We start from the raw sequence: 15,949 nt of genomic DNA, 5'->3' as shown, positions 1-15,949 counted from the left end.
CCCCTTTTGCTGTGACACCCCTAAATAAGCTCTGGTGCAACCAAGTCACATAATTAGTTGAATGGAGTCCACCTGTGTGCAATTAAAGTGTCACATGATCTAAGATTAAATACACCTGTTTCTGGAAGGCCCCAGAGTTTGTTAGAGAGCATATCTAAACAAACAGCATCATGAAGACCAAGGAGCTATCAAAACAAGTCCGGGATAAAGTTCTGGAGAAGCACCAATCAGGGTTGGGTTATAAAAAAATATCCCAAACTTTGAACATCCCCTGGAGCACCGTTAAATCCATTATTAAAAAATTGAAAGAATACAGCACAACCGTGACTCTGCCTAGAGAAGGCCATTGACCAAAACTCAGTGACCAGGTAAGGAGGGCATTAGTCAGAGAAGCAACCAAGAGGCCAATGGTAACTCTGAAGGAGGTGGGGAGATCCACAGCTGAGATGGGAGAAACCATCCATGAGACAACTATAACCCGGACGCTCCACAAAGTTGGGCTTTATGGAAGAGTGGCGAGAAGAAAGCCATTGCTGAAAAAAACCCATATCAAATCCTGTTTGGATTTTCCCAAAAGGCATGTGGGAGACACAGCAAACATGTGGAAAAAGGTTCTCTGGTCTGATGAGACCAAAATTGAACCTTTTGGCCTTAGCGCAAAACGCTGTGTGTGGCGCAGAGCCAACACTCCTCATCACCCTGAGAACACCATCCCCATCGTGAAGCATGGTGGTGGCAGCATCATGTTATGGGGATGCTTTTCATCGTCAGGGACTGGGAAACTGGTCAGGATTGAGGGCAAGATGGATGGAGCCAAATACAGGGAAATTCTAGAGGAAAACCTGTTTCAGTCTGCAAGAGACCTGTGGCTGGGGCGGAGGTTCACCTTCCAGCAGGACAATGACCCTAAACACACAGCCAAAGCTACACTGGAGTGGTTTAAAAACAAGAACCTGAATGTCTTAGAATGGCCCAGTCAAAGCCCAGACCTCAATCCGATTGAGAATCTGTGGCAAGACTTGAAAATTGCTGTTCACCAACGGTCCCCATCCAACTTGACAGAGCTTGAGCAATTTTGCCAAGATTAATTGGCAAAAATTGCAGGATCCAGATGTGCTGGTAGAGACTTACCCAAAAAGACTCACAGCTGTAATTGCTGCCAAAGGTGCTTCTACCAAGTATTGACTCAGGGGGGTGAAACAAATGTCTTTTTTTTTGTTTAATTAACTTTTGTGTCGCAATAAAAAATATTTTGCACCTTCAAAGTGTTAAGTATGTTGTGTAAATCAAATGGTAAAAATCCCAATTAAATCCATTTTAATTCCAGGTTGTAACACTACGAAATGTGGAAAAGTCCAAAGGGGGGTGAATACTTATGCAAGGCACTGTACCTTTCTAAAGGGATAACTGTGCATGTGAAGGATGCCTTTTAAGTATAATTAGTGTGGTACTGGTATGCATATTTATCACATTATTTGTATTGTTAGTTTACTTACGTAAATTACTTGCAGGTTTGCAGAATGTCAGATGAAAGCTGGTTTATGCTACATGTTCAATGCAAATTAGCCTTGTGTTTTTCTGAATTGTGTACCCCACCACAGAAGCAGCTGAAGCTCCTGATTTATTTTGTCTATCTTATTAGAACTGTTTTATGAACTACTTAGTAGTAAATGTGAAGTACTGTTTAGTCTCAGTTTCAAGACTTTTTTTTTTTTTTACCAATACATATCAATTTGTTTTTTCTGAAAAAGGCCCCTCCTTTTGTTTAAACATTGCTGTTTAGTTTACAACAGAAGTTTACACGATAAAAAAGGGGCCTGTGAATCTCACTCTTTGGGACAGCCAACCTTTGGCATCTGTGTCTTGCATATAAAAGCATGTTAATATTACCTTGGATATTACCTCCTAAATGTCTGCAATAATAACATATTAGGCTACAGAAATAAATAAGCAAACCCATTGTACACTGTATTCCAAATATGTCTGTAGGTCTCCTGTGGTTTATGTATATTTACAGCAAACAGGAAAACAGTCCCGTCACAAGATAGCCTGTTTTTAGTTCAGTAATTGAAATTTGCTAAACGTCTTATGTAATTCTCTGTCAGAACACAAATTCCGCATTGCAGGGACGATTTTCAGTCTCAGTTCGTCACTGGTCCCCTTCCGGAGGTCATTTAGCGGAGTTTCCAGTTTTCCTGTTTTGATGGCTGCACCTTTTGGCAACAGATGGTGTCCATTGTGTGAAGGTCTGTCATGGGTATTTTGCTATTACTGTATTATGTGATAAGGCTGGTATTTATTTTTTTGAAAATATAAGTTTGTTCATTTTTTCAAGTGTGATCCATGACCTCAGTACTTCAGTTACAGGATTTTTTTTTTTTTTTTTTTAAAGATTGATCAGAGAAATTTGTTTAAAAAAAAAAAAAAAAAAAAAAAAAAACTCTAGTAGGCCGATTGATGTATGACATCAAGTTATTTAAAATAAATAAATACATAAATAAATAAATAAAACACATAAACGGAAATATAGCGTGGTGAAGGTTATAGGGATAGCCCATTTTAATGATCCACTCTCCTACCGTAAATAAATATATGCTGGACTGTGTGCAAAGCCAAGTGCCCAAAAATCCCCTTTTTTTTCTTGCTGATATGCATTTTAAATGCACTTTATGACCAGGAATTGCATCACTGCAAGAGGTTACTCAACACACATGACTGATGGTACACTTTAACTGACAGAAATGTTACTGCTACAATCAGTCTCAGTTTCCCTGTTCATGACAAACATTCATATCATTATTGCATTCCTAGATGCCTGTTTAAACGAACTTGACAAGTGATGCAAAGGCCCCTGACACTGAGGGGGAAATTCATTAAGCCATTTACTCCAACATGTCAAAAACATATATATATATATATATATATATATATATATATATATATATATATATATATATATATATATATATTTGTTTTGGAAAAGAGAAAGACCTACTGAATTTACAGTACTAACATTTTTGTAAAAAGAAAAAAAAAGAAAGGCTCTAGTATTTTTATACTTGGAAATTTCACAGCTGTCTTAGCTAATATTTCTTCTTGTCTAGATTCACTTTTATCATGTTCAGTCCTGTTATCACATCCTGGTGACTTCCTAAAAGTTTACAGCACCCTGGTAACCTCTATATGAGGCACCGTTCAGGAAATTATTCTTTGGTTAATTAACAAACAGTATGGTTGATTTATAAACAGTAAGGTTAATTTCAAGCTACCTTATAATCATACATATAAGCGCATAGGTATAGGCTAGTGCTCCAAAATGTTAAAACAGACAGACTTGGAATGTGTAGGGGACTCAAAGAGTGTTAGAGCAAAAATAATGAAAATATTAGACATGCTTTAGAATATTATTAGGGGTCCAAGCAACGAAGTTGCTGGAACCCTATTGTAATTGTTAGGATTATTTATTTATTTATTTATTTATTTATTTTTATTCCACCAATTTTCAAATGTCTGTAAAATCAACACAGTTGCACAAAATGTTATGAAACTTGGAACAGTGGTAGTGGTCATAAGTCACATTGTTTGGCAGCCATATTGGATTTTTCATGAGAAAACATGATGGATAGCTCTGTAGAGGCCATGGGGGTGCTTTTAATTTGAGTTTGAAAAAATCATCAGGATGTGATGACTGAAAACATTATTAATAATAATAATAATAATAATAATAATAATAATAATAATAATAATAATAATAATAATAATAATAAGCAAAGTGATTGTAAACAACAATAACACATCACTTAAGATACTTGTTATATTTCAATTCTCTTTAAGTTGTTTGTCTAGTTTTGCAACATTAACAGGTGTTATTTTCAGAATAAAAGGTGCAAATGACATTTGCAGTGGTAGAGTGTAAAGGCATGTTTAAATGTGAGAACAGTTTTCCTTAATTATTTATAACTTGTACATCAATCAATCAATAAATAAAATGATAGGACTAAACACTGTATAAATCTGAGCAAAGGTATAATTTATGAAGATGCCTAATCTATATATCATTTATATAAATGTTAAAAAAAATAAATAAAAAAATTACTAGTTATGCAGTAACAAACTTACAATGTGATCTCCATTGCTGTGTTATGATTCGATATGAGGTGAAGATTAAGATGTTTTCAAAACCCTTTAGATCCTAAGAAAACATTATCAATGATGAGGAAAAATAATTTCTGGGAAACTGTAAATATATTTGTCAATTGATAGTTAACAAAATGCCCTTTACAGAAAACTGTAGACAGGAACTGTGGACCACCCATTCTTAGATAACAAAAACTAGCGCTCATTTTTAGAAGGATTTTTTCATTGTTCATTTAGGTAGAGGTGAAATCATGAGCACCACTTGCACTGGGCTGAGCAATAACTCATATTTAGCACAATACCGCCATCTAGTGTAGAAAAGCTAAACAGCTGAATCACATTTTCACTTTTTCTATTCACAGTTCCTGTATTAACAAAAAGCTTGAACTCATTTTTAGAAGGACCTTCTCATGAATAAACAGAAATAGAAATGGCTCCTAAAATCCACTGGATAAAGCTTCTCTAAGGCTGCCTTTGTACACAGTATTGAAAATGAAGCCATACAATGGGAAGCTATGCAAAATAGTGTAAAATGAATGTGTGTTTATGTGTTTTTATTTTTGTATTAATTTATTTATGATTTAACAATGAAACCACATAATAAAGTATTCCCATGTGGGTTTTGGCAATCTCGCAAATTTTATTAAACATGAATTCATATTTATGCATATACAGATAAGCATTACATTATTAGAACAATATAGCATTACAATAAAAAAAAAAAAAAACTAACTATATATCCTTTTTATAAAAGTGCAGGCTTCAAAACAGCTGTAAACAATTAGACATTCCTTGGTTCATCTGATACATTCTGATCTGTACTTCAGTGTTGTGGCCTAGCACTGAACACTGGCCTGGAGTTCACAGGCTCATCGGAAAAAACTAAAATGTGCTACTCGCCAAGCCACTGTGATGGTCTCCAGTCAGCTATATAACGGAAAATGAATTCTACATTTTTTTTGTGTGTATTTATTTAATTCCTTAGGGTGACCAACAAGAAAGATCCAAACTGCAATGAACTAGACCTTGTTTATGGAACGATTTGGTCTATAGAATGTTAACCAGACCAAGATTAGATTCAAAATTAGGTAAATATAAATAGATCTAGATTTACACGATTTGACTGAAAGTTTGGGGTCAATTTCAGAATCTTTCATTGTGTAGTGTAAATTGTGCTTTTCTGTGAATCAGACATGTTTTTAAATGTGAAAGGAAGACTTTAGCTTCATGCAGTTACATACTTTGTAACAAGGATGCTCTGATAGCTAGATGCCTCTTCATTGCTCTTTAGATGATAAAATGCTCACTGCACCCTTGGCACTTCTTGTTGCTGTAACACATTGAAAATGACTATGCATCTTTGCAATCCCTGTCTCCATTTTCATTTTGAACACTATTTTCAACATGCTTGAGTATTGCATCAGCATTTTGATTTAGTTTCATTTCCTGAAGCTTCCTGATCAAAGTGGGGTAGGCATTGAGAATTCCATGCTGTTGGTACCATGCCGTCCACAATTCAACAGTCTGATCCCTAACATTGTTTGGATAATTTGCTACAATATTTTCAACTTTTCCCTTGGGAAATCCACTTGTTAAAAGAAACTTCCTTGTCTCACTGAAGCCAACTGTGTCCGCAATAAAGTAGAGATGTGGGTGAAGGTCAATATCTTACAAAACAAAACAAAAAAAATATATATGAAATGGTCATACAATTATTGGGAAAACAATTTTGATAATATTGCCTGAAATGAGGAAACAATACATTTGAGTAAAAGGTGGAAGTCAATTGTGTCTTGTTTGTGCAAAATACTGAACAGTTTCTCAATAATCCATTAGGTGGAGTTACAGCACCATGAACAGAAAGAGCCTCATCTAATGTGGAGGGCATGATGACTGCCCTTACCGCCATTAAAAAATGACCTTGGTCTGTTGTTATCATACATGGAATGTATATTTTATATGATATGTATTACCAATCATTTTTACAGTTGTTGCTAAGAGGTCAAATGTAAAAAAAATGATAACATTTCTGTTTTGTATACTGAACTACGTGAGAGCTATAATGGTGTCTTCCAACTGCTGAAAGTATTAGAGGAGTCTTATATTTGAACTATATTTGAGGCATGCAAACAAGGTCTGTTAGGGTACATTTCACAAAAGGAAAAAAACATGAAAGAATGTGGTAAACAGACAAGGCTGGAACTTTGTTTCCTGAAGATCTTAAAAGTGTTACAGATCATTCTAAATGCCCAGGATTCAAATTGGTTATGTGTATTCAATAAAGTCAAAACACTGTGTACCATTTAGTATCAATGGTTAAAAAGTATAAGCTTACATACCTGAAAGAAGAGGGTTGGTCTGTTAAAAGAAAAAATTCAAATGTAAACTTAAAATAAGTTTATTTTTGATATATTTCTCTTGGATTACATATCAATTGACATCAGGTCATTGTTTTCTGTCCAGCTATGGGTTTCTGAATATTGTTGGCAGACATAAAGGCGTTTACAGTATTTTTTTATTCAAGTGCATTCATGTTTTATTCAATGTATTCTATTATTTTTGGTGCACCCTGTGTACATACACAAGGTAAATGAGACACAAGACACCCACTCACAGATGCACATTCCCATTCACTAACATAACATGGACAAGCAGTCACAGGGAGGAAAAGAACAAAATAAACGATTCCTTATTTATTAAACATTTATAATGAGATGAGTAAACATTAAAAATGGAAAAAAAAATAAATACCATGCGTACCTCAGTGGTATGGGTTCTATTTTCATCGATTTCAGGTTTATCTTTTTTTCGATTAAGAAGAAAAAAAAAGGAAAATAAGTTATTTGCTTATTTAGCTTTCGACATATCTTCAGTATTGTGAATGTCTGGCTGAACTTACCAAAGCAGAGTTTTTTGGTGCGCCAACAATAAACTAATCCTATTACTACTGCCAATACAAGTAAAACAATAAGAACGATCCACCATTTGCTGTCACCTGTAACAAAAATAAAGCATTATTATACCAAGTGCTTGCTTTAATATCCTAAATGCAAACCTTATTCAGAAAGACTGGACAAAGAAAGAATAGCTCTAGCATTCTAAAAATATTAAGGGGGGGAGGGGGGGTAGCCACCCCAATAAATATTAAATCATAATTTGGAAGAATACTCTCCTGGAATTGGTCCTTTTGTTTTAGTTCAGTCTAAAAATGAAAATCTTACTTCAAGGCAAATGGATAAATATGAAATCAGTATAAATACTCGGAAATAAAAACTCAATGCAAATGCACAAATAATTTAAAATTAGCATTGCATATCTTGGGGTTATAAAAAAAGTTCTGATTTCAGTACTAAAAAGTGTGTTCTTTTGTATGTCATGTCTTGTTATTGTACAGTTATGTCCAAAAGGTTTTGTATCACCTAGAATTTTAGGATTGCACCATCATATATATATATACATACACATACAGTGCCTATAGTAAGTATTCACCCCCCTTGGACGTTGTCACAGTTTGTTGAGTTATAACCTGAAATTTTGATGCATTTAAATGGGATTTTTTCCCCTTTGATTTGATTGATTTTTTTTTTTTTTGGGGGGGGGTGGGGGGGGGGTTGTTAAAAAACAAATCAACTAAAAATAAAAACCTGAAAAGTTTTCATTAGATAAGTATTCACCCCCTTTGCTATGACACTCCTAAATAAGCTCAAGTGCAACGAGTTGCCTTCAGAATTCACACAATAAGTTAAATGGAGTCCATCTGTGTGCAATAAAAGTGGTTCACATGATTTCAGATTAAATACACCTGTCTCTGTAAGGTCCCACAGTTGGGTAGTGCATTCAAAGCAAAGATGTTACCATGAAGACCAAGGAGCTTTCAAAACAACTCTGGAATAAAGTTGTGGAAAGGCACAGATCAGGGGAGGGGTATAAAAAAGATTTCAAAGGCATTGAATATCCCTTGGAGCACAGTCAAGTCGATTACTAAGAAGTGGAAGGTATACGGCACCACCCAGAATCTGCTTAGAGCAGGCCGTCCTCCCAAACTGAGCAGCCGGGTAAGAAGGACATTGGTCAGAGAAGCCAGCAAGAGGCCAATGACAACTCTGAAAGACCTACAGCGTTCCACGGCTGAGAAGAAACTGTCCATGTGTCAACAATAGCTCAGGTACTCCACAAATCTGGTCTGCATGGAAGAGTGGCAAGAAGGAAGCCATTTCTGAAAAAAGCCCATGTAAAATTTTGCTTGGAATTTGCAAAAAGGTATGTAGGAGACTCTGAAAAGATGTGGCAAAAGATTCTGTGATCCAATGAAACAAAAATTGAACTATTTGGAGCAGATAGGCAGCAATGTTGCAAAAGGCACAGGGCAGTGATGTCATCTCCCTAGCAACAAGCCTGACTCCTATGTTGGGAATGGGTTCTTTCAATGCAGCGGGTTTGTGCATTTGAGAAAGGAGAGGAAGACTTGTGAAATTAGTTGTAGACTTAAATTGATGAGAAGTAATTACACTCCGCTCTACAAATTAAAATGGTGTGCTCCTTTTTATAAGAAAAATGACAAAAAATAAGTCAACAAAGTTACACAAAATATTTCCGATATATTCATAAGTGAAATGGAATTAATACACTGGGCCGCAGTCAGATGATAAACGGGCCGCGGGTTGCGTATCCCTGCTATAGGGTGGTGCAAAACCTTTGGCCATAGCTGTATAGTGATTTTCCCAATGATAAACTGGAAATAAAATATATCTGAATACCTTTGGTTAATAATAATAATAATAATAATAATAATAAAATCATACTTTTTGCTCTTGGCTTGCAGACCGTGTTGTTGGTTTGTGTGCATTCTTTTTCTTCAATCTCAGAATTTAGGCACCTAAAAAGTCAAAATGTTAACAAATTGATTGATAACAAAAAGTGCAACACCTTTTCCCTTTCAAATAAGAAAGAGCATTTCAAAACTTTAGACCCACTTCTGGCAGGGTGTACAGTGGGAACAGTCTGTACTGACACCACAGTAGAAGCCCTTCATACATCTGCACTTTGTGTTATTAGTATTAGTGCAAGGTAACTCTTCCACAAACCCTGTAAGAAAACAAATGAAAGCTATCAGGGGCCTTGAAAAGTTCATTTTAAAGCATGTTTTATATCATAAGAACATAAGGAAGCCTAATTCTATCTCTGCTTAATTTCCAACTGTGCTCTGGTCCTGTTTACTGTGCTATACTGTACTGTTCAGTCATGCATCACAGTTGTATTATTTCTGTTCAATGGGGGCTGTTAAACCACAGCTGTAGACATCAGAGGAACCCTCCAACCATAACAAAGCATCACTGCAAGTTTAAAAAACATATATACATACTAACATACATTATATATATATATATATATATATATATATATATATATATATATATATATATAGCTTCTGAAAAGTTTGAATGTCACCTTAAAACAGGGAAACTGTTTTTGATGGAATCAGCATTGTGGCCAAAATCTGTACTCTGAAGTAGGGATCAGATAAATTGTTGCTCACAGGTTTATTATTAAAATAAAAGTATTCTACAGATCTGCCCAGAAATACTGTATACGCACCATCGTATTCGTGACATAGCTTACAAGCTTCACAATCCGGTTCGTAATTTGGGTAGGCAGTATATGTTTCAGATTCACACTGCTCACATGTTGGCTCTTCATGTTCATTTGTACATTCCTCCTTCAGTTTCTGGCCTATGAAAATACAAAACAATATATATTATTGCACATCTTTTACACTACGAGAAACATTCAGTGTTGTGAAAAATGTTAAGTGCAACACAACAGTACATCTTCCATTTTTTCCCCATACATGTGATAAATAACAAAACATTATATTGGCTACCAATTTGTTTTATAAATGCAAATGTCAAGATAGATATGTTAATAGAATGACTTCAAACAAGCATTTAAAACAAAATGTCTACAATATTTACAGTTAGTGAAGGATGTAAAGAACCACAATATCACTTCCTATAGCCTGTTTATCTTTGGAGCCATCCTGTGTATCTTACTGCAAGCTTTAAAAAACATAACACAATTTATGCAATATTGCATTTTGTCATTTTTGCCTACATTTTTAATTATTTAAATATTAAATATTTCAGTATCTGGAGCCACACTGCACAACACTACACTGTTTACTTGACAGATACCTTTGTATATGAAAAGGATGGTAAGACAACTTTACTGTATGACCAATAATGAAATAAATGACTCATAGTTGCAGAAAACTGGAATTACCCACCAGAGAAAACTGCTAAATGCACAGCATACCAGCAACTCGTCTGACATTATAATAGCTGTCATTCCAATAGTGTTCTTATTGAATACATTTTGAATCTGGGTTGATTGCTTTAAGTTATTTGTATGTAACTACAAAATCTATTAGAAAATAACTATAAAACAGATGGTATTTAAAATCTATTAAAAAAGTAAAGGTGCCCCAATAACAAACTGCTAAACTACACAACACCTTTCTTTTTTTAGAGATCAAGTTCACTCACTGTATTTATCTTTTGGTAAATTCCCCCCCAAAAACATAAACTTCAGCAAAACGTCCCATGACTTTCTATATTCTCAGCAGAGTCTAACTTATTATTATTATTATTATTATTATTATTATTATTATTATTATTATTATTATTATTATTGATATCCAAAGGTGTAACAAAAGATATTCACATACCTGCTGCACACATCTTGCAGCACACTCCATTATTTCCTGCATGTTCACCTTGAGGACATGTACTTCTTTTCACAAGGTTATGATGATCCAAACTACCTGCAAAACTGTATTTTGTTTTATTTGCTACTGGAGTGGATAAGACAGCCACCTACAGAGCAGACACACAGAGAAGTTGACATCAGATATTTAGAAAAGAATAGGCCTTTGACATTTCCAGTGTTTTGTTTGATGGATGACATGTCTGTCCATACAGAAATGTTAGAAAAATACTATGGAGATGCAATTTTATAATACCTACATATTACACTGATTAACCTTAGTATTACAGCGGTGGCACACTGGTACTAAAATTATACCAAACCAAAATATGAAAATGTTACCACACTAGTCCACAAATTATCATTTTAGTTGCATGCGGAAAACGGCTTGTTCTACCTTATTTTCAGCCGCTATAGAGCTTTCAAAGCAATTCTATCTTAAAGAAGACTAACTGTGAATTATTTCACAACCATTGTTGTTACCTGTGAACCCCAGGAATAATTTGTGAAAACCGACGGCATATCGCATAACCACAGAAACAAAACCTTGAACAAAACCTTGAATAATTATAATACTAGCAATAATAATAATAATAATAATAATAATAATAATAATAATAATAATAATAAAGAAACTGAGAAAAATCAATGTCTGTGTTTTCAAGATAAAAATAAAAAATACACCCACTTAAACAGTTGTAGCAACACATGGGGACATGTAACACACACTTTAAAAACCACACTGTCACCTTTTAAAGTGGAAGAATACTTTTCAAAGTTGCAATTCTACTTTCCCCAATATATTTAGAAAGCTGTGAAGCTGCTGGAAGGTAAACAAGTCTTTTTCTGCACGCCACTCCAGGTTCCTTATGCAAAGTTATGCGATATGTCATCGTTTTTCACAAATTATTCTGTGGTTCACACGTAAAACAATGGTTGTGAAATAATTCACAATGAGTCTTCTTTAATGTACAGCTGTTTTGAAAGCTATAGCGGCTGTAAATAAGGTAAACAAGCTTTTTTCGCATGACAGGTCTGTATGGCTATGCAGTGCGAATATCAAAATGTCCAATATCGAACTAGCTAACTTTTTTTACCGCGGTGACTTACCGTATCATTCTAAGACAATTAACACGAGGGACGCAGTGTAAACCACAGCCCAGCCCACCAATACAAATAGAAATGTGGAATATGCTTACCTGTAGCAAACTAAATATGAATATAACCTCGGTTATTGAGATCTGCATTTTCAAGTCTTTCTATCTAGCTGGGACATGTCCTGACTTGTTTATCAATTCGAAGCATGAACATTTCCTGGTTTCTTCATACCGTATACACCCTAGTAGTACGTCACAGCTGTATAAGAGAGATTATGATATGGCATACATAATACAGCTACATAAACAGTGATTAACTGGTGTTTTCTGAGTACAGCATGTCACTATTCTGCCAACATGTAACTGTAGGTGTCCATATGAGTTTTAAACTAGTGTTTTTGCTGGTAGCTTGACGTTAGGACGAGATGCTGCATAAAAAGAGGAAATCGTAAAGTACATTTCAGCAATCCTTGTAAAAAATAAAAATAAAAAACCCTTACAAGGTACAGTAAAGTGATAGTCATCCATATAGTGAACATAAACTTTAATGTTGTTAAGGATTGTTTGCACGTGATGTAAAAGAAGACCAGCCCCACACATTTGAACCATTCCACCCCTTAAAAACATTCAGGTCCTCTATTATCTATTTATTTTCATACTCCTAATTAACTATTTTTAGATAATAACTATTGTATTGTTTATTTTAACATGTCGTTAACAATAGAAGGGTTATTGGTTGTTTTCAATAAAATAACATTACAAATAAAAAAGAAAACAAAAAAGAAAAAAATACAGCTCAAGTGAAACATGAGTTTTTCGACCCCTCTTATTAATGTGTTACCTCAATTCATTGTTTTGTGGTGGAAACCTCTTGAAACTTGCTTTAAAATAATACTAACATGATCTGTCTGTGTCATCATGGAGAAAAAAAGGACAAGGGTTATCATAACGGGAAGTTTTGAAAGCTTCAACCACATTCTTGCCGTGTGGGGAATGAGTCACACGGCTCTTCTTTTGAGTGCACACACCAACCGGAACCATTTTTCCATCACATTTGCTGTTTTGTACAGTACCTTCATTGGAGCTGAAATGACAACCCACTGTAGCATAAACACTTTTCCCAGGATCAGTCAGTATACAAATCCCAGGAACAATCAAATGTATGATGGTAACAAATGTTTATTGAACAATAAGCTTATCAAAAAATCAAGACAAAAAAAACACTATTAAATTGTGTATATAAATATATAGGGCAGCAGTGTGGAGTAGTTATTAGGACTCTTGACTGGAGGGTTGTGGGTTCAATCCCAGGTGGGGGACACTGCTGCTGTATCCTTGAGCATTATTCATATTAATAATAATAATATCATACCTTATCATAGTAGACCACCACCACAAAGCGCTTTACAGAGGTCGGCTGTGAACTGTCACTTACAATAGGAATTGGTTTAACATCTCATCTGCACGATGGAGTAAATTAAACTCATTTTTGCTAACTTGTTATTTTTGTTTTCATTGGCATTACTCTTTTAGCCAGCAAGGTTGGACAGCTCTGCTCCACATGGTACATAAATGAATAGGGATGTTACCTATGAAAAAAATCACACCAAAATAAATCCCACACACATAATATAGTGATAGTATTCCACTTGCAACTAGGCTTCAAGGAGAGGGGTATGTCACACCAACATTTTTTTTATTATTATTCACAAAGCATTCTGGTCATTGTAGTCCTTGGTCTCTTAAAGGGAAAGCGTGACCTTAAATTGGGTTATGCAGCATTTACCAAAATAAATAGTATTGGTCTCATGGAAGAGTACAGCCAGCTACTCAATACCAGTACAATCAATAGGTTGTTATTTTTTGTACAGATGGAAAGACTTTTGAGGTCACCGTAGGTACCCTCCCCAAAATTGTAGGCTAATGGCCAATACCAATTTACAGTACAAGGCCATAGCATGTCTAGAAACTCCATCTTCTAAAAAATGTATTTGTAGTATTTCATTATTATAGCACCTGCACCTATTACTTTGCTGTATTTTACTTGTCCAGTATATCAGTGTTTATACTGTGGCATAGAGCTGCCTGTTCCCACACTGTGAACACACCCTATACAGAGAGTTGTTTAAGATTTCATACTAATGCAAAAGCTGAGAATTCTGGAGATGCTGGCAGCTAGCCTGATGACCTTTAAAACAATTTTCTGTGACATTACCATAAATGTATGTGTACCATGTCTGACTTGGGCTGCAGGGTTCCCATTCAGTAAGCTCTTTCAGTTTGCTATGATGGCTGTGCCTAATAAAAGATTACTCCAGCTAATTTAGACAGTAATTTCAGTATTGTTTTGCTGTTCTTCACCATATGTACATTATATGTGGTTTACCATGCTGTTCTACACTTAAATATGTATTTACATGGTGGTTTTCATACTCTTTAATGAACCTGTTGGTGTTGTACAGACTGTTCAGCCATTAAACAAAGAAAGATACAAACATTTAAGGTGTTCTTGTTTACCTTTATGCTATTGTTTGTTTTAACAGGAATTTCAGTTTTGCGTAATTTATAATATTTACCCTAAAGAGGATTACATCGATTATTTGTAAAAAATAAAAACACATAGTGTACTGTACCAGTAGTGTCAGAAATAATTGAAGGAAGTGAAATATTTGTACACAACAGAATTTACAGAGAAGTCCCCCTGCCTATGAATTCACAGCTTAATCTCTAGTGACAACAATTCCTGGGGGGGGGGGGGTGATGGTGGGTGAAAACACACAGCTGTCCCCAGCAGACTAACAAATTCCACAGTCAAAGAGATCCAGATACATTTTGAGTAGATGACGTTTATCCAGGAAAACAAATGAGAGTGAACCAGGAAGAGCCATGTCAGAGGCTTGCTGCCTTTCCATTTAAGGTCATGGCACATGTCTAATGTTTTGACTTACGTCCACAAAACTCAAAGACGTCCTCAGAGCTCATGTTCGGGTTCTCAGCTTGATGCCAAGCCCTTTCTACTTATATATACTTTCATGACAATGCTTTTTCAAATGTTGCACTTCAGCTGTGACAGGCAATTCTATATTTGTTAATGGAATACTGCACCACACTGCTTGCCACACCAAACAATGGACAGTGTATAACAGACCCACTCTTGTCAAGGGCAGTAATGAATTTTTGGTATTAAAATATATTATATTTTTGTGATTTAATATAGGAAGTATTCTGTATGTATTGAGGATGTGGGTGCATAAACATGTGGTACTTTTCTTCAAGTCCCCTTGACTGTTTAAGCAATATTCTGTTACAGGAAAGAAAAACAGGAAACTAGATACAGTACTGTGATTAAAATGAAGCAGAAGCTCAAAGCTTTTTGATTAGCTTATTGAAAAAGAAAACAAAAAAGAATCTGCTTTGTAGTTACAACTTAAGTTGCATGATAAAGAACTGAAAGTGAAACTAACTAAAAAAGGACAAAAAAACAGGATTGCAACAACATGACTGATATTTGGAGAGCACTGAATGAACATAAGCATTAAAAGCAATTTCAAATCAGGGTGTCTCCCAGGTTACAAAAGACTAGTGTCATTACATGAAATCAATGAAATTCCACAGTGATAACAAGAACAAATACGGCACCATCTTAAAACTAATACCATTTCAAGGCATTATGCATAGATGTACTTTCCCTTTATCAAAGGAAATTCCCCACCCTTGCACCTTACGTCTGGGCTACAGGATGACTTCAGTGGCAGCAGCAATAAAACCAGTGTTATTAATACCTATAAACTGAAAAAACAAAAGTTGAAAAAATTCCCAAGTAGCAAGTAAAGACAAGTAGGTAAAGGGGGAGGGTTGCGAAACCTGAACCTTCAAAGCAAAAATGACTCAAAAATTGCAAATGACTCAATGGAGTAAGGATAAATGCATTCTGGGAATAACAAGAAGAGACA

At 35.1% G+C, this 15,949-nt stretch overlaps 1 protein-coding gene across 2 annotated transcripts; it reads right to left on the bottom strand.

The window, feature by feature from the left end:
• Window positions 1-4,753: 4,753 nt before the first annotated feature.
• On the bottom strand, window positions 4,754-12,231 carry LOC117417998 (tumor necrosis factor receptor superfamily member 6). Of its 2 annotated transcripts, none has more exons than XM_034030488.3 (9): window positions 12,099-12,231; window positions 10,862-11,009; window positions 9,733-9,867; window positions 9,111-9,222; window positions 8,940-9,013; window positions 7,037-7,132; window positions 6,898-6,938; window positions 6,477-6,495; window positions 4,754-5,804 (listed from the first exon to the last, which is right to left on the bottom strand). In XM_034030488.3, exons 1-9 carry the CDS (start codon window positions 12,144-12,146, stop codon window positions 5,488-5,490), a joined length of 990 nt encoding a protein of 329 aa, XP_033886379.1. In that variant the 5' UTR covers window positions 12,147-12,231; the 3' UTR covers window positions 4,754-5,487. The 2 variants fall into 2 exon arrangements, with proteins under 2 accessions (XP_033886379.1, XP_033886380.1); XM_034030489.3 differs by having other exon boundaries at window positions 10,862-10,965; window positions 12,099-12,201.
• Window positions 12,232-15,949: the final 3,718 nt, after the last annotated feature.

The sequence above is a fragment of the Acipenser ruthenus genome, chromosome 13 (assembly GCF_902713425.1).
Source record: "Acipenser ruthenus chromosome 13, fAciRut3.2 maternal haplotype, whole genome shotgun sequence".
Lineage (NCBI taxonomy): Eukaryota > Metazoa > Chordata > Actinopteri > Acipenseriformes > Acipenseridae > Acipenser > Acipenser ruthenus.
This window is presented reverse-complemented; position numbering and strand designations above follow the sequence as displayed.